The sequence below is a fragment of the Dendrobates tinctorius genome, unplaced genomic scaffold (assembly GCF_039654945.1).
Source record: "Dendrobates tinctorius isolate UK_male_01 unplaced genomic scaffold, ASM3965494v1 ptg000070l, whole genome shotgun sequence".
In the NCBI taxonomy this organism is placed as follows: domain Eukaryota; kingdom Metazoa; phylum Chordata; class Amphibia; order Anura; family Dendrobatidae; genus Dendrobates; species Dendrobates tinctorius.
Window position 1 is genome coordinate 46,239,093 of NW_027361738.1, and position 16,445 is coordinate 46,255,537.

General features: G+C 45.3%; 1 protein-coding gene across 8 annotated transcripts in view; it reads right to left on the reverse strand.

Annotated features, from left to right (window-relative positions):
* The window catches only part of DIP2C (disco interacting protein 2 homolog C), a 535,770-nt gene that overhangs the window by 102,455 nt on the left and 416,870 nt on the right, over positions 1-16,445 (reverse strand). For all 8 annotated transcript variants that reach the window (XM_073581626.1, XM_073581624.1, XM_073581625.1 and 5 more), the window contains 2 exons: positions 7,334-7,414; positions 4,438-4,561 (listed from right to left, as the gene is read on the reverse strand). In XM_073581626.1, the coding sequence (XP_073437727.1) occupies positions 4,438-4,561; positions 7,334-7,414 (205 nt within the window). The remainder of the gene's footprint in view (positions 1-4,437; positions 4,562-7,333; positions 7,415-16,445) is intronic.

Here is a 16,445-nt window from a genome sequence, read left to right on the forward strand (position 1 = left end):
CAGCCCAAGGAGACTTGCATCTGTAGTTACTACCTGCCAGTGGACAAGGGGAAAAGGCCGTCCCAGATGAACAAGGGGGGAGGTCAGCCACCACTTGAGGGACTCTCTGGTCTGAATGGAAGGAAGGAAGGGGTGATCCAGAGAAGAGATGGACCTGTCCCACTGAAGGAGGATGTTCCTCTGCAGTATCCTGGAATGGAACAGGGCAAAGGGTATTGCCTCTGAAGCTGCCACCATTCTTCACAGGACTCTCATGGCAGCGTGAAAGGATAGAAGCCGGAATTTCAACAGAGAGCGAATTCCCTGCTGGAGGGTAATCTACTTTCTTTCTGGGAGAAAGATCCTTGAGCGGCGGGTGTCGATTACCATTCCTAAGAATTCTAGGCGTTGTGTTGGCGTTAGGTGGGATTTCTCCCTGTTTATGATCCAACCAAACCGGGAGAGCGTGTTTAAAACTACCGCTAGATTTTCCTGGGCCTGAGCGCAGGAGGGCGCCTTGACGAGAATATCGTCGAGATATGGTACCAATATTATGCCTCTGACCCTTAATATAGTTACCATCGCTGCCATAATCTTTGTAAAAATTCTGGGAGCTGTTGCCAGCCCAAATGGCATTGCCACAAACTGGAAATGCTGGTTTTGGACAGCAAAACGCAGAAACCTCTGATGTCCCTGAAAAATGGGGACGTGTAGGTAGGCGTCCCGGATATCTATGGAACATAGGAATTTCTGATCCTCCATAGACGTAATTACCGACCGAACCGATTCCATCTTGAAATGGCGTAAGCGGACCCATCTGTTTAGCCTTTTGAGGTCTAGTATGGGACGAACTGAGCCATCCTTTTTTGGTAACACAAACAGGTTTGAGTAAAAGCCGGTAAAACGTTCCTGCTCGGGAACGGGGACGATTACTCCTGCGTTGAGGAGAGAGTCGATTGCCGCAAAAAAACCTAGAGCGATAGTAGCGTCTTTTGGTGGCTGCGATAGAAAGAAGCGAACTCGAGGAAGCGTGTTGAAGTCTATCTTGCATCCTGTTGATACTGCCTCCTTTACCCAGATATCCTCTACTGAATTCTGCCAGACATCTCTGAAGAGGAGAAGGCAGCCTCCTAGTCTGGGAGAGGTACTGGGAAGGGAGTTGGACTCCCTGCTGGCGTCAGGCTGACGTGGCTTTGCCCGGCCCTGACCTGGTAGCTCTGCTGTTGGAACTGCGGGAATGCCATGACGGGGTGGCCCGAAATGATACCTTCCTCCTATCTCTCGGTGCTTGCGACTTTTGCGGGCCCTGAGCATAAGTGCCTGTCGCTGGGGTACGGCGAAAGGGTTGAAATGGCTGAGCCCTACGTTTGAAAACATATCGATGAGGTTTGGCCTGAGGGAGAAGGGAGCTTGTACCCCCCGTTGCATCCTTAATGATTTGACCTAACATTGACCCAAAGAGCCGGGTGCCCTGAAACGGCAGATTGGTCAGTGATTTCTTTGAGGACAAATCAGCCTGCCAAGCCTCTAGCCGGACAGCTACCATGTTACTGGATGTTTGAGCTGTGCAAGACGCAGCATCCAGGGCTGCTGATACCATATACCTCCCGGCATGAGAGATTTGATCTGCGAACTCCGCCAGATCCGCTGGTGGTGCCCCGGCCAATATACCCTGTCTAAGCTGTTTTGCCCACTCTGTAACAGACTTAGCTACCCAGGCTGAGGCGAAGGCTGGACACAATGTAGCGGCTGCTGCCTCAAAGGCGGATTTTGCCAGGGATTCTATCCTCCTATCATTGGGATCTTTTAGGGCTGCCCCACTGGGAGGACTGTATTGGTAGCGAGTCTGGACACTGGTGGGTCCACCGAAGGGGAGGCGGTCCAGTTGGCGGTGAGATCTGGAGGGAAGGGATATAGAATACCAAAACGATTCCCTCTCTGAAAATGCCTGGTTGGGTTTTCCCTTTCCCTGGCCAACACTTCCTCAAAATCCTTGTGGGAGGCGAAGACTCTAGAGGGGGACCTATGACGCTTAAATGAAAAACCTGCTCATTAGGTTTTGATGTGGTGTCCCCAATGTTAAAAGTCTCATTGACTGCGGCAATGAGGCCCTGAACCATATCCTTGACCTGGGACTGTTCTGGCCCATACTCAGAACCCTCCTCTGAGTGTGTCTCTGATAATGCCTCGCCTGATTCCAGGGATGAGGACCGGGAGGAGGCTGACTAAACCTTTTACGGTCTCTAGAAGGCCCAAAAGGAGGCTCCTTTGGTGCTACTGTGTCCACTGGAGTCTGAAGTGGCAATCTGTTAAGCACCATTACCAAGGTCTGTGATAACTTGGTAAGGTCGGCCACGGACTTAGATAAGGAAGATGCCCATCCTGGACACTCGCTGTCTCCCGTGGCGATGGATGGCCCCTGGGCGGTAGGCAAGGTGGCTACCTCCTGCTCCAGGGGTAATGTGGGAGCTCTGACAGGAAAAGCGGGGGGGGCTGCACCTGCTCTCTAGCGTAGGTGACACTGTAGGTCTGCTGCAATCTGAGCAGAGTGGCGAGGACTGACCTGAAGAAAGCCTGACATTGCATTTGGTACATACAAAATATTTGACCAAGGTCACTGAAGCGGATGAGGAGGAGGAGCGGGACTGCTCTCCCTTGGGCATACTGACAGGTTTTACCTGGTGCCGACCGTCGGGGGTAGAGAATGGAGTGAGGGAGCAACCTGTAGTGCAGTACTCACATACCCACGACCTGTGTCCCCGCCGCAGCTGCCGCTCGAAGGCTGGTGAGAGAGAGCGAGGTGAACAGCCCTGCCGCTGCCTAGAAGCCTTATGAAATCCCTGCCCGGAAGTGGTGGGCGGGGCCCTGCTATGGCCTCCTGGAGCACCAAGATGGTGCGGGTACTGGAAGAGGAATCCGGGGGCGGAGCCTGCCGGGAGGCGGAATCTGGCGTCGGCCGTGCTGGGCTCCTGCTGGAGCCCAGGGCCATAACGCTGCCACGGGAGGAGGCTGGAACCGCGCTGCACCGTGTGCTTGAAAGTAAGTGTTGGTTCTTAAATTAAGTATAGAGGCATGGGCTGCAAGCCCGAGTGCTGATTACAGCGGTCACATTCAGCCAGAGTGGCTGGTGAGCAGATCATACAACGCTGCAGCCTCTTACCTCCAGTTCACCCTGTAACAGGGGTCGGTTTACCTGCATGAAAAGATTGCTGTCCCAAACCTTTTCTGCAGGGCGTCTCTCTCGATCATCAGGCTCTGGTGGGCGACTGATGGGAGACGAAGGTCAGGACCAGGAGCTGCCACCTGAACACGAGTCCTGTGTTAGGGGACAGGGTCCTGCCCGCGGGATTCCTGAGGATACGGGGTGGCAGTACACGCCGTACTCATAATCCCGGTGTGGGAATACAGATGTAGCATATCTACTCTGCATGCCTCCATGGTTACCTGAAAAGGAACGACGCACATTGAGGTAGGCATGGGTCTGTGAGAGACCTCTGTCCACCTTCTGCTGACAATAACCAAAACTAATTGTCCTAAAGCCGGTCAGAGGGGTGTATACTGCGGAGGCGGAGTTAACTTTTTTCATGCATAGTGTCAACCTCCTAGTGACAGCAGCACACACCCACGGTTCCTGTGTCCCCCAATGAGACGAAAGAGAAAAGAGAATTGCAGAGAAATTTTAGAGGTGGAGAGAAATTTTAGAGAGGGTCCCTGAACTTTCAATTGCAATGCACACGGACTGTCACCCTTGTATCTACTACATCGCGTTTAAAAAATCAATTTCTGTATCTTATAGAATAAAGAGAGGCTCTTTTGTGTCCTAGATATAAATCTCCATCCGCAGATCTGCTCAACATGATGTGGGCCTTTACAGACATTGAAGGGTTTTGGAAGGGAGTAGCAGATAATTAATAGTGATGAGCGAGTATACTCGTTACTCGAGATTTCGCGAGCAGGCTCGGTTGATCGCCAACTATTTTGGCGTGCTCAAAGATTTAGTCTGTGTCACCGCAGCTGCATAATTTGCGGCTGCTAGATAGCCTGAATACACGTGGGGACTGCCTGTTTGTTAGGAAATCCCCACATGTATTCAGGCTGTCTAGCAGCCGCAAATCATGCAGCTGCGGTGACACAAACTAAATCTCCGACGCCAAAATACTTGGAGATCACTCGAGCATGCTCGGGAAATCTTGCGTTACGAGAATACTCGCTCATCACTAATAATTAACAATGTCTATTTTGTAAACGAGACCATGAGATTGCAGAAGCCAGAATCCATATTGCAGCAAATTGTTGAGGGTTCCAGAAATCAAACACCATGTAACATAACATCGAGGGACTCTACTAACAAAATAGAAAATAGGATTGCTAAAAAAAAACCACAACTCCTTTCTTTGAAAAATGCTAATTCTACAGTTAAAAATGCCGTATATTGAGACAAACGCAATATATATATACCTGGAGGATACACAAGAGCCACATGATCTCCATCTTGTAAGTGTCCTCTTTCCATTAACATCACTGCTATTTTCTCAGCCCGCTTATGTAACTGGCTGCACGTCAGAGAATTGGCAATAGTTCCCTGTAGGTAAAAATACAGTTAGATTAGTCATATCAGTGACGTTGTTTTGTGTCGTGCTACTGGAATCAGGGATCCATCACTGAGCGGTGATGTGAGTAGTATGGCACATGGCAGCTGTAGCTGCTGATGGGCTGCAATGGAAGCATGCTGCCCTTACGGAAATAAGGAACAGGTGCACTGGAGGAGAACTCAGCTATGAAACTCTTCAGGTCTTAAGCACAGAAATCCTTCCTATCCAACCTTTGTACAAACAGCAGAATATTCATGGCATCAGGCAGGATTACCACAGAAATAAAATGATGGAAGGAATTATAATAAAATATTGTTGTGCTCCAACACAGCTCCACCTCTATGGACAAAGTGTGTCCCATACTAGGTTAAGTAAGGGGAACTTAAAGGGGTTTTCCCCACAAACAAACTTAATTTGAATCAACATTTTAATGAATAGATCTTGGAATAATAATAAGTTCCACAATTGAATGTGTCTAAAAAAGATGCTCCTGTGCTAAGATAATCTTATAAATGTGCCCCTGCTGTGTACTGTGTAATGGCCGTGTCTCACCGAACAGGGACATGGTCTGATCATACCACATCTCCTGGGCAGGGGAGGAAGCACAAACGAGTATACAGACATTACTGCAGGGGATCATAGCTGATTCTTTCTTTCAGGTTAAATATTGCTTAAAAATAGGCAATGAAATGTTTTACCTGACAAAAAGAATCAGCTGTGATCCCGTGCTGTAATGTCTGTATACTCTTTTGCTTCCACCCCCCGAGGTATGATCAGACTATAGGCCCCATCACACTAAGCGATATCGCTAGCAATATCGCTACAGCGTCACCGATTTTGTGCCGCAGCAGCGATGTTGCTAGCGATATCGCTTAGTGTGATACTTACCTCCGACCGGCTCCCCCGCTGGTTATCTCTGATCGCGCGAGAACGTCCTGGGCCGTTTCTCGTTGGCCGCTTCCTGCTGGGCTTCCTGTGGTGCCGACGAGCAACGCGTGGCCGCGGGCGGGAGGATGTCTTCATCACCGCGTCTGACAGGTAAGTAATGACCGCTGCTGCGTCGCTACATCGCTAGTGAGATCTGCCTCATATACACAACATTAGTATCATAACTATGATGGAAGGAAAGATTGTATATCATAGTCCTTGTTCAACCCCTTCGGCGCCAGGGTATTATTATTCTTTTCATTTTTACTTATATCAACTTTTTGATATGTAACCTTATTCAGTGGCTTACCATATTCTCTCCTGCAGAGAGACGGCCCTCTGTGCCTCCTCATATATCGGTATGTAATCTAGGTTCTACACATTTTTTCCACACAGTGCACTTTGAGTCCTACAAACAATACCTTTTCTCTATAGGATTTCTAGTTCTATGCCCAGCTTAATTTGAGCTCACAGTACAACCTTACGGTATGTGTCACTCTTTTTACTCAGCCGATCTTGGTTCTCATCATAATTCCCTGTGACTGTACACATATGTGCACTAATGTTTTTGATGTCTCTGCATATGACCATGTTTGACTTTGATTCAGTTACCCAGTTTCTTTGTATATACTTTATTTATATTCTTGTTTATCTTATTTTTGTATTTATTTTACGTTTCCTGCCCACAGTACACTGATGAAGGTCATAAGACCGAAACGTCTGTATGTATGTACTGTATTTTATTAAACAAAAAAACGTTTTTGCATTAGAATTCACAAGTGTGTGCCAAGTTTTTGTATACAACTAGTTACGGATTGGGATCCTACTTGTGCACCACCAAAACACTATAGGGTTGTGCCAACGGTTTTGTCCTGTTATGAACAGAGCCCTGACCTCAACTCCATCGAGCACCTTTGAGATGCAGTAGAACAAGGATTTCAAGACGCATTCTTGTCCAACATCAGTGCTTGATTTCACAAATACGTTTTGACTGAATGGGCACAAATGCCACAGATACACTTCAAAATCTTTCATAAACTCTACCAGAAGTGTGGAGGCTGCTTTACTTCTAAATAGGGCCCAAATCCACATTAACACCTGTGGTTTTGAGGTTCAACAAGCTCACGTATGCATGATGGTAAGGTGTCCTCACATTTTTGGCCACATGGTGTATGTGTCACAATGAAGGTCATGAATGTGAAACTGGACCCAACTACCATCTGTGGCTTGGATCAATGTTCTCCAACTTCAGTCCTCAAGGCCCACCAACAGATCATCTTTTCAGGATTTTCTTAGTATTGTACAGGTGATAATTCCATTACTTGTGCAATACTAGGGAAGTCTTGAAAACGTGATCTGTTGGTGGGCCTTGAGGACTGGAGTTGGGGAATATGAGATAGACCTCAGCGGAGGAAGGAATTCATATATTGGGGGCAGTAAGAAATATCTATGGCTGGAATTTATTTATTTTTTTACACCTGTGTCCAGGAGTCCTGTTCGCAGCATAAACAACCATAGGGCAATGAAGAAGAGCATGTCATACAGTATTTCATGGGCTCTATATATTTTCCTATTAATAACTCAGTGTAGTACAAGGCTTGCTACATACCGTAATTATGCAAAATGTCAAATTTTATGGAAGGTCAAACCAACAAATTTTATGTAACTGCTACAAACAATGTATGAACCAAAACAAAAGAAAAAAAAATCTCATAGATGGTATAACTTTATATTACCAAGCCATATTTGTTCCATTCATTACATGTTTGACCCTCCATAGTATAACTTTCACACAAGACAATTATGACGCAAGGCGATAGGGCTGAATGTCTTACCCTTGAGTTTAGTAATGTATAAAGCACGTGATCAGGTGTTGTCTGGGCTCTCCATTGTAAAACTTCAGACAAGAATAAGAACTAAAAGGTAAAAAAACAAAACAAATTCATATTATATATAGCGCAATACAATGATAAATAAATCCTATAATTAAAAAAAGAAGACGTGTCTAGTACAATTGACAAAAAATGCAGCAAAAATCCAACGATCTGGCAACAATCACATCAGATAACAAAATATTCCTTTGATCCATCATTATTATACGTCACTGTGAATGAAGAGTAGCTTGACTCTCTTAAATATCCCATAGTAGTGTATCGACAAAGCTGCAGTGTTCCACCGCACCATTTAAACTTGTGGAACACTGCACTGTCACTAGATAAAGCCAGCAAATATCAGACATTTATGGCATATCCTATGTTAATAACCCTTTGAAGATACTTCACAATATTAAAGATAAAATATTTTAGAGAAATTATGATCATTTTTCCCATTTTACCATTGTAGTAGTACCCAGGTGCAACCCCCTAAAAGATGCAACGGAGCTGTAGTGTTCTACTGGTCTATACTCTACGGATTGGTCATCAGTATGTTAGTCCCAGACAATCCCAATCTAAGCAGTCACATAACTGTAAAACAATATGTCCACAAATGTGTATACTAACCACCAACATCTTGGCTAGTAAAACAGGCAAAGTTTGACACCTGGCCGCAGAACCACCCACTGAATGATACTCACTTTCGGATGGGGTTTTTGTAAACCTTACTCCTTTTCCAACCAGAACATACCCGAATTTGTTAGGATTGTTTAAAAAAATTTAAAGGCTCCCAAGACTGGCGGAAACTACATATGTGAACAGACTTGTTGCTCATCTATCTCAGCACCAACATAGGCCCATGCTCCCTTCTTCTATGGCAGTCTTCTTTTGCTGTAGTCCAAGTAACCCAACAAACAAACTCCTTCAACATCCCCACCCAAAAGTATTTTAAGGTCGCACGAGTATTCATTGAGTTTTGCACTGAGTTACCAAATGCATTTCTGGAAAATTCCTCCACGTGCATTTCTATCAGCTGGCTAATCATCTCTTGCTTGTTTACCATCTGTCTGCATTTACTTTCTTGCTCAGTCCTGCTGATTAAACCTTCGTCTGCTGTAAGCATATCTAACTTTTCTCTAGTCCTGTACACAATACAGAGTTGCTGCAACAGTGTGTTATCCTCTCTGCAAGCAAGTTTCAGTTTTCCGATTTATCACTGCAGCCTGCGGTTAACCATTTCTTTGCTGGTTGCCTACTTCCCTGCCAAAGGGCATTTGTTGGCATATAGCGTAACAACAGTGTCATTAACCATATGTTTGCTGCAACTCACGTACTACCTATACGTCTTTAGTTCCTGTGCTATCTACACTCCTGGCTCAGTGTCTACTGTCCTGCATACCCTGCTATCCTGGTCCTCGCTGGTCCATGTGCCCATTGTGCAGTCACCTTCAGTCCTTGTTGCTAACCCTGACCTACATCTTAGGAAACTCACTTCATCAAGTGAGTCTGTAACAAACTGTATCACATACTATAACAGATGATAGCTACAGCCCAATTATCATTCTTACAAAACGGAAGTGAAACCAGCTCTACTCATTGGGGAGGATTATTATATATTTTGGTTAATCACATATTCGTGATCAAGTTCTTGCATATTGTAGGGATTCAACTCGCTCAGGAGCCACGGGAATCAATCAGAAGGCACGTTCCTTTTAAAGTTCATAGGGTTTATTGCTCCATAACCCATAAACAAGCACATAACATAAGGAATAGCCTTTAGCTCAGGCGAAAACAAGTATAAGTGTATAAGAGTCAATTATTCAGGCTCAGTCCTGGAGCCTCAGCAAACACAGGAGGCTTATCCGTCCTCACATACAGCCAATATCCACAGGCCTCACTGGGTCAGCAGCCTCAACGCGTGGTCTTCAGGAAGGTAGCACACCTTCCTCCACATAGGCTTGCCGGGACCATCCACATGGTTCAATCAAATCCATGCGCTCTCTCTCATGTGACCAGACCTCAGGTACCTTATATGGTCCATAACCACAACCACAGGTGATCACATGGCTATGATCTCACTAAAGGACCTATTACACACAGCCACACATATACTTTATTATGACACTCTTAAACACACCCCTGGGTGGGTTTGTAGGTAACCAGGCCAGTCCATCTCTCTAGTTACCTGGAGACTTCTCCCTGACACATTGAAACACATCAGCAATATCATTGCTGATCAACACATAAGTCTCCACCTCAAAGCCACCCACTTTGAGATACATAACGGCCATTCAGTATTCTGCCATTCATCCTTTCTCCTGGGACATCCACACAGCGCCCCCTAGCGGACTCTGTGGTTACTACACCACATACCTCCCCCCTCTGTTCAAACTTGTGGGGTTGAACACACATTACACCAGGGTCTCGCGACCGGGCACTCACTACACCTTGCCCCACAGGTCGAGAGAACCGTCTCCAACTGTCATACGGCCTTGTTCCTACGTTAGACCTCCCCGCCTCCAGCGGTCAGAATATCGGTCATTGGCTTTGACCCTCCAGTCACGGCCTGTCTGCGTCGTCAGACACTGGATAGTCACCATCCTTTCTCTATCTAAGCGTCTTGTAACAAATGGTACCCCACCATATCTAAGTTTACTTTTCAGTGCATTAACCTCACAGTTCTTTGCATCTGCTGTCTCTGTAGCAACCTCCAGTTCACACTGTAATGTACGGTGCAACGTATTGGCACGTTGAACCTCTTTCTCTGCTTCTTCCACCTGGTGTTTCAACTGTTTCAGACGCACATCATTTCCCTCCGCCAGGTCTTGGTACTGCTCAGAATTACGCCTTTCATCATCCATTTGCCTTAGTACATCCTTCAGTTTTTTCTCCGTACGACGTACTTGTTTGCTAGCAGGTTGTCGCACTTTAATTTCTGCATCAAGCTGTTCCTCCAGTAGTGCAACCTTTGCTTCTAAGTCCTTATTCTGGCGAACTAATTGCTGACGGGCATTCTCATTCTTCTGCGCATTACTACGTTCTGTCTTCAGATCAGCATCCATCTGGTCAACCTGAAGTGTAGCCTTTCTCAGCTTGTCATTGGCTAATTCAACGTTGCCGTGTTCTTCCTCCACTTCTTCTTCAAGCTGAACAATGCGAGACTCTAACCGCCTCTTTTTTTCCAAAGCCAGAGCACCTTCACCTCTGTTGTTGGCAATCACATCAGCCAGTTCATCTTTTTCCTGCTGTGCTTGTCTTTTAGCACACTCTGCAGCAGCAAGCTCCATCTGCAAACGAATCACCTCTGCTTCCATACTTTTCAGTTTCTTTTTGTCTTCACACTGTTCCTTACTCAGGTCTGGCCGCTGTAAGTCTTCATCCCACTTCTCCCGCAGAAGACCTCTTACAGTTTCTGTTGGTACTCCTACCTCTTCTCTGAGGGACTTATTCCGACCTTGCCATGATGCCAGGTGACCTTTGAGCTCGAAGACTTCTTTCTCTAGCTCATCCAGTCTGTGCTCCCTTTCTCTCTCAGAGCCACAGTCACCCATAGAGTCTGAGTCATGCCGATCATCCGAGTCAACCCTCCAGTTACCCTCTGACCGTGTGTCCACTCCAGTCACCTCATCTCCCAGCCCACCATCTGTCTTGTCACGAGACGTCAGGTCCGTCAGTTGAGTAGATGTACTTCTTTTCCCAGTCAGTTTTACTTCTGACCTGTGCAGTTTAGGATGCGTCACCGTCTCAGCGTCCGCTGGCCCCACAGTCGCCATGTCTCCAACCTACTGTAATATGTCATCAAATGCGACAAAGTCCCGGCCCCTCTCCAAGGCACAGACCAAGTCCCGGGGTATCCCGCTCCCTTGGCACGCACCACCTATGGGCTCCTCAAATATCACTCTGTGAAGGGGGCGGTGACCCAAATTGGGGTGGTAACCCAAAAAGAAGTGGAGTCCCAGAGAGGGGCGGTGACCCAAATTGGGGTGGTAACCCAAAAAAAGGTGGAGTCCCAGAGGGGGCGGTGACCCAAATTGGGGTGGTTCAGGAAATGGCAGCACTGGTTGACTCAGTGGGTATGTCTGGAGAACCGCAGTGTGCCTGTATGAGTTTTGAGGAGTGCGGCATATATTTTACGGATAATGACGGGCCACAGGTGTGTACCGTAATGCTGCACCGAGAAGGAGTCTCGGGGCGGCTGGGCTCAGTGTCAGGTGATTCTGACAGGGTCTCCTCTCACTTTCTGTCTGACCGATAGAATGGTCCACGTTCGCTATAAACACGGGGGCACGGTGAACTATGCCCCCGTGTCTCCTCCTGAGACTGCCCAACACTCACGCCTCACCAGGTCCAAGGTCATACCACGTGCTCCAGGGAGACGATTCTTCTCCTAGAACCTCCCAACACTGACCTTGCTCACTGAACCCTCCAGGAACACAGTCTTTATCACTGACCCTGGTCAGTACAACACGGATTCCTGTCCGTTACCTGCTGGTGTCAGCCACACAGGTTCTCGGGTACCTCTTATCCGCAGAGGCACCCTAGCACAATTCACAGTCTCTTTCTCACTGACCCCGGTCAGCATACCACAGACTCCCGTCTGTTACCTGTTGGTGATGGCCACACAGGTTCCTGGACGCCTCCTCTCCTCAGAGGTATCCCACAAATATCAACACAGTCACTTTCTCTGACCTCGGTCAGTATTACTCACGATTTTGCATGGCCGTCTGCTCTCATGGCTCAGAGCCGCCAGTACGGCAACATGTGCTTCTTGGAACCGCTGCCTGCATTCTCCACCAATTATAGGGATTCAACTCGCTTAGGTGTGACGGGAGACAACCAGGAGGCACGTTCCTTTAAAAGTTCATAGGGCTTATTGCTCCATAACCCATAAACCAGCACATAACATAAGGAATAGCCTTTAGCTCAGGCGAAAACAAGTATAAGTGTCCATTATTCAGGCTCAGTCCTGGAGCCTCAGCAAACACAGGAGGCTTATCCGTCCTCACATACAGCCAATATCCACAGGCCTCACTGGGTCAGCAGCCTCAACACGTGGTCTTCAGGAAGGTAGCACACCTTCCTCCACATAGGCTTGCCGGGACCTTCCACATGGCTCAAGCAAATCCATGCGCTCTTTCTCATGTGATCAGACCTCAGGTACCTTATATGGTCCATAACCACACCCACAGGTGATCACATGGCTATGACCTCACTAAAGGTCCTATTACACACAGCCACACATATACTTTATTATGACACTCTTAAACACACCCCTGGGTGGGTTTGTAGGTAACCAGGCCCGTCCATCTCTCTAGTTACCTGGAGACTTCTCCCTGACACATTGAAACATCAGCAATATCATTGCTGATCAACACATAAGTCTCCATCTCAAAGCCACCCACTTTGAGATACATAATGGCCATTCAGTATTCTGCCATTCATCCTTTCTCCTGGGACATCCACACAGCGCCCCCCAGCGGACTCACTGGTTACTACACCACAATATAAAGTTTAATTGCACACATCATATCCACAATGAATGCAGATATGGAGATTATTGCATCTACTTTAGACATGGGCTTCTTCTCAGAGTCGCTGTGTCATATGACAGGCAGCGATTGAGTAACTTGTGAGTGTTCATCGAGGCCTGGAATTGGCCTTTGTTTCTTCCTTTTGTACGTTTTAGGAGTCACCACCAAATACTGCCAAAACATCGCAATCTGCAAATGCTGAACAGTCTAAGAACTTCACCTTGGGCTCCTCGTGTGACTGCGTGATTAATGCCTATGCAGAACGCATTAAATTAGGTCACAGCAGCTCATCTACCTTGCTGTGGATTGAGCCCACGTTATATCATTGTCACCCTAATTTATAATTACACGATAGAAGTCGTTATGAATGACAGAAGACTCAGCAGAAAAGCCACTTGTTGGCACCTCACAGAATCACATTCATGATATTTGTAGCTGCTAAAACGATGTAGTCGTTGTGGGAGAAGCACCAGGTGCGTTGGTACGGTTGCTGAGGCAACCACATATGGCCGTAGTTATTTCTGCAGAGCTACGTCTGGCGCTGAAGGACAGATTTAGAAAAATTGACTGAAATAAAAGTTTTTTTTAATTGTCTATAGCAACCAATTACAGCACAGCTTTCATATTTCAAAAGCGGAATACCAAATGAATGCCCCAATGTGATTGGTTGCTATAGGCAACAGATTTTCTTTTAGGCAGTTTTCACTTATCTCCTTCTTTAGCGCTGATTATTATGGCGGGAAATGCAGTTTTTTTTTTCATGGCAAATGTGCAATGCTTCATTTTTACTAACATTTGCTACTTTGCAGGGAGAGTACCGAAAACTGGGACACAAAAGAACAGGAAGGCCACCAAATGTAAATTCCAAAGTGAGCATTTTTGGAGCTTTCCTGGCCTTTTTGGGATGCCTAAAGCAGTATTCACAACAGGGCTGTCCAGTGAAACAGTAAAAACAAATTATCACCTATACCCGCACCAATTGGCAGACCTGGGAATTTTTATCCCTGACAGAGAACTTTTATGTCTAGTCCAATAGTGCAAAAAGAATGTGAAATCCCAAAAAATGGATCCTTAAAAAATGCAGATTTTATTGAAAAGCCATTAAACCCCAATCCAATGCCATATAAAACTGCAGACGAGTTTCTGACACCGTCTTTACTCATTGCTTAAAAACATATGGTGTTTATATGGTGTCTGAAACCCGTTTGCGGTTGTGTTTGATTGGATTTTATGGTGTTTGATTGGATTTTGATGGCTTTTCAGTAAAATCTAAATTTTTAAGTACCTATCTTAATGGATTTCACGTTGGTTTTGCTCTATTGAACTTGGGATACTACGAGGTTTCTGTGCAAAGTGGACCTTTTGACTCTGGTGAGCAGACTTTTTTTTTTTCGACTAACTTTTATCTCTGCTACAAAACAGAGCAGCAGGTCACACACCAGGCCGCCATTCCCTTCATTACCTATGAGTGAACGGAGTGGTGGTCAAGCACGGCACTACCCTAGACTCTATTCTAAAAAGAGAAAGTCCCTATTGTGCCAATCGTTGCAGGTCCCAGCAGACTGAACTGCATGTCATGTGAGAATAAGAACAGTACCCGACAGTGACCAACAAGCAATTTACGGGGCTGCTGTACCCCACTGTACATGGCTTCAGGTTCTGGCTGCTATCAGAGTGGATTTTCAAACCCTTTAAGCTAATTAGATACGACTACATGATTGTCATGAGTCCTTTCCAGTCACTGCAAATGTCATTCAGGACCCTAATTAGTGTATTGGCCCCAGTAAGTATTTTAGTGCTGAAGGATTATAAATGGAATTTTCGGATTATTAATAAAAATAGATTTATTACCGTAGCTTGATTTTTCTATTTGATCCACTGAAATGTCTAACAGAAAGATAAGGACTAAACCCCTTGTATGGACGGGGCTATGGTACATGCTATATTGGGAAAATCGCACAGATGAAGTCTCGCCAGCCTGGCTAATCATAAGGCCAGCCTAGGAAGGGTTCGGAAATTCAAGCAGCAAGTGTCCATTGCCAGGGACTACTGATCTGGACCATGTACCGGGGGGCGCGTGACGCGATCCGCTCGTCTCTAGTAATGAGAGAAGATGAATGGTAACACCCCAATCACCCCTGAATCTATTTGCAAATATTCAGGAGGAATAACAGAGGAACGACATAATTCAAAGCTATAGGATATGGAATACGACAATTTTACTACACCAAACAAATGAGTATAGTCAACCGATTATCTTTAAAGCTGGTCTGATATAAAGACATTATATTACTTTGGATTTCGACTGAATTATGGTGATCTACTGTATGTTTCGGTCAGGGTATTTGGGTCTTCTGGTTGTATTATAGCCATATTAATCTGGCCTAATCAAGATTTGTACAGTTTAAATTCTAAATGTTTTTGGTCCAGCATAGGACCTTCATCAGAGAATCTCTTAAAGATTACTGTATGGAATACACATAAACAAAATCATAATTAGAAATATTGTAAACAGACAAGTGAACAAAACAATAATAATTACTCTCCACTGATGCCCAAGGATCAAGGAAAGGTTAGGGATAAGACAAAAATCATCATGTCAATCAAATTCTCTAATTAAAAAAACAGACATAAAAGTGATCGTTCCACGAAGGAGTGGCCAATAGAAGTGTCTCATAGAGGTGTCCATTTCAAACATTCAGAGATCATGTCAGGAAAAAATCAGTGGAGAGTAATTATTATTGTTTTGTTCACTAGTCTGTTTACAATATTTCTAATTATGATTTTGTTTATGTGTATTCCATACAGTAATCTTTAAGAGATTCTCTGATGAAGGTCCTATGCTGGACCAAAAACGTTTAGAATTTAAACTTCACGTGGATGCAAAATAAAAATGAAATTTATTTTCAACAAATATTGAGTGCCAAGTTCATTATCGTTTTTGGAACGGGCTGGATACCCTACTTGTGCACCTACAAGAGACTATATATTTGAGTGCCTTGCTGTTTCTACCACTTTCAAGATTTGTACAGGAAATCCAAACAAATCAGGTGTTGCAGTCATTTTGGCTGTTTTTGCTTGCAATTATAAAAACCTTGTGGTCATTTAAAAACAGGGTAGAACACATTTTCAGTGTAATAAATAACAATACAACAATTTTTCTGATTGATGGCTCACTGGTCAGAAACTTGCGTGACAGTAGAAAGGCCCTAAATTATATATATGCCTCAGTAATGGCTTCCCTCTCTAATGATATCACAGTGTAGTGAAACTACGGGGTTAATATGAGCCAACAAGGAGTAAGAGCGCCCTGACATTCGGAGCAATGTGAGAAATTAATCTTCGCTGGAGGCTGCATCTAGTTATTATTATTTATTTTACATGGATCAATATTAACACGTTTATAAGAGGACTAGATGGTGGCCCGATTCTAATGCATCGGGTATTCTAGAATATGTATGTAGTTTATTTATGAAGTTTTAATAATAATGCACCACCCAATCCTGATATGCATAGCCCTATCACCCCCCAATCCTCATATG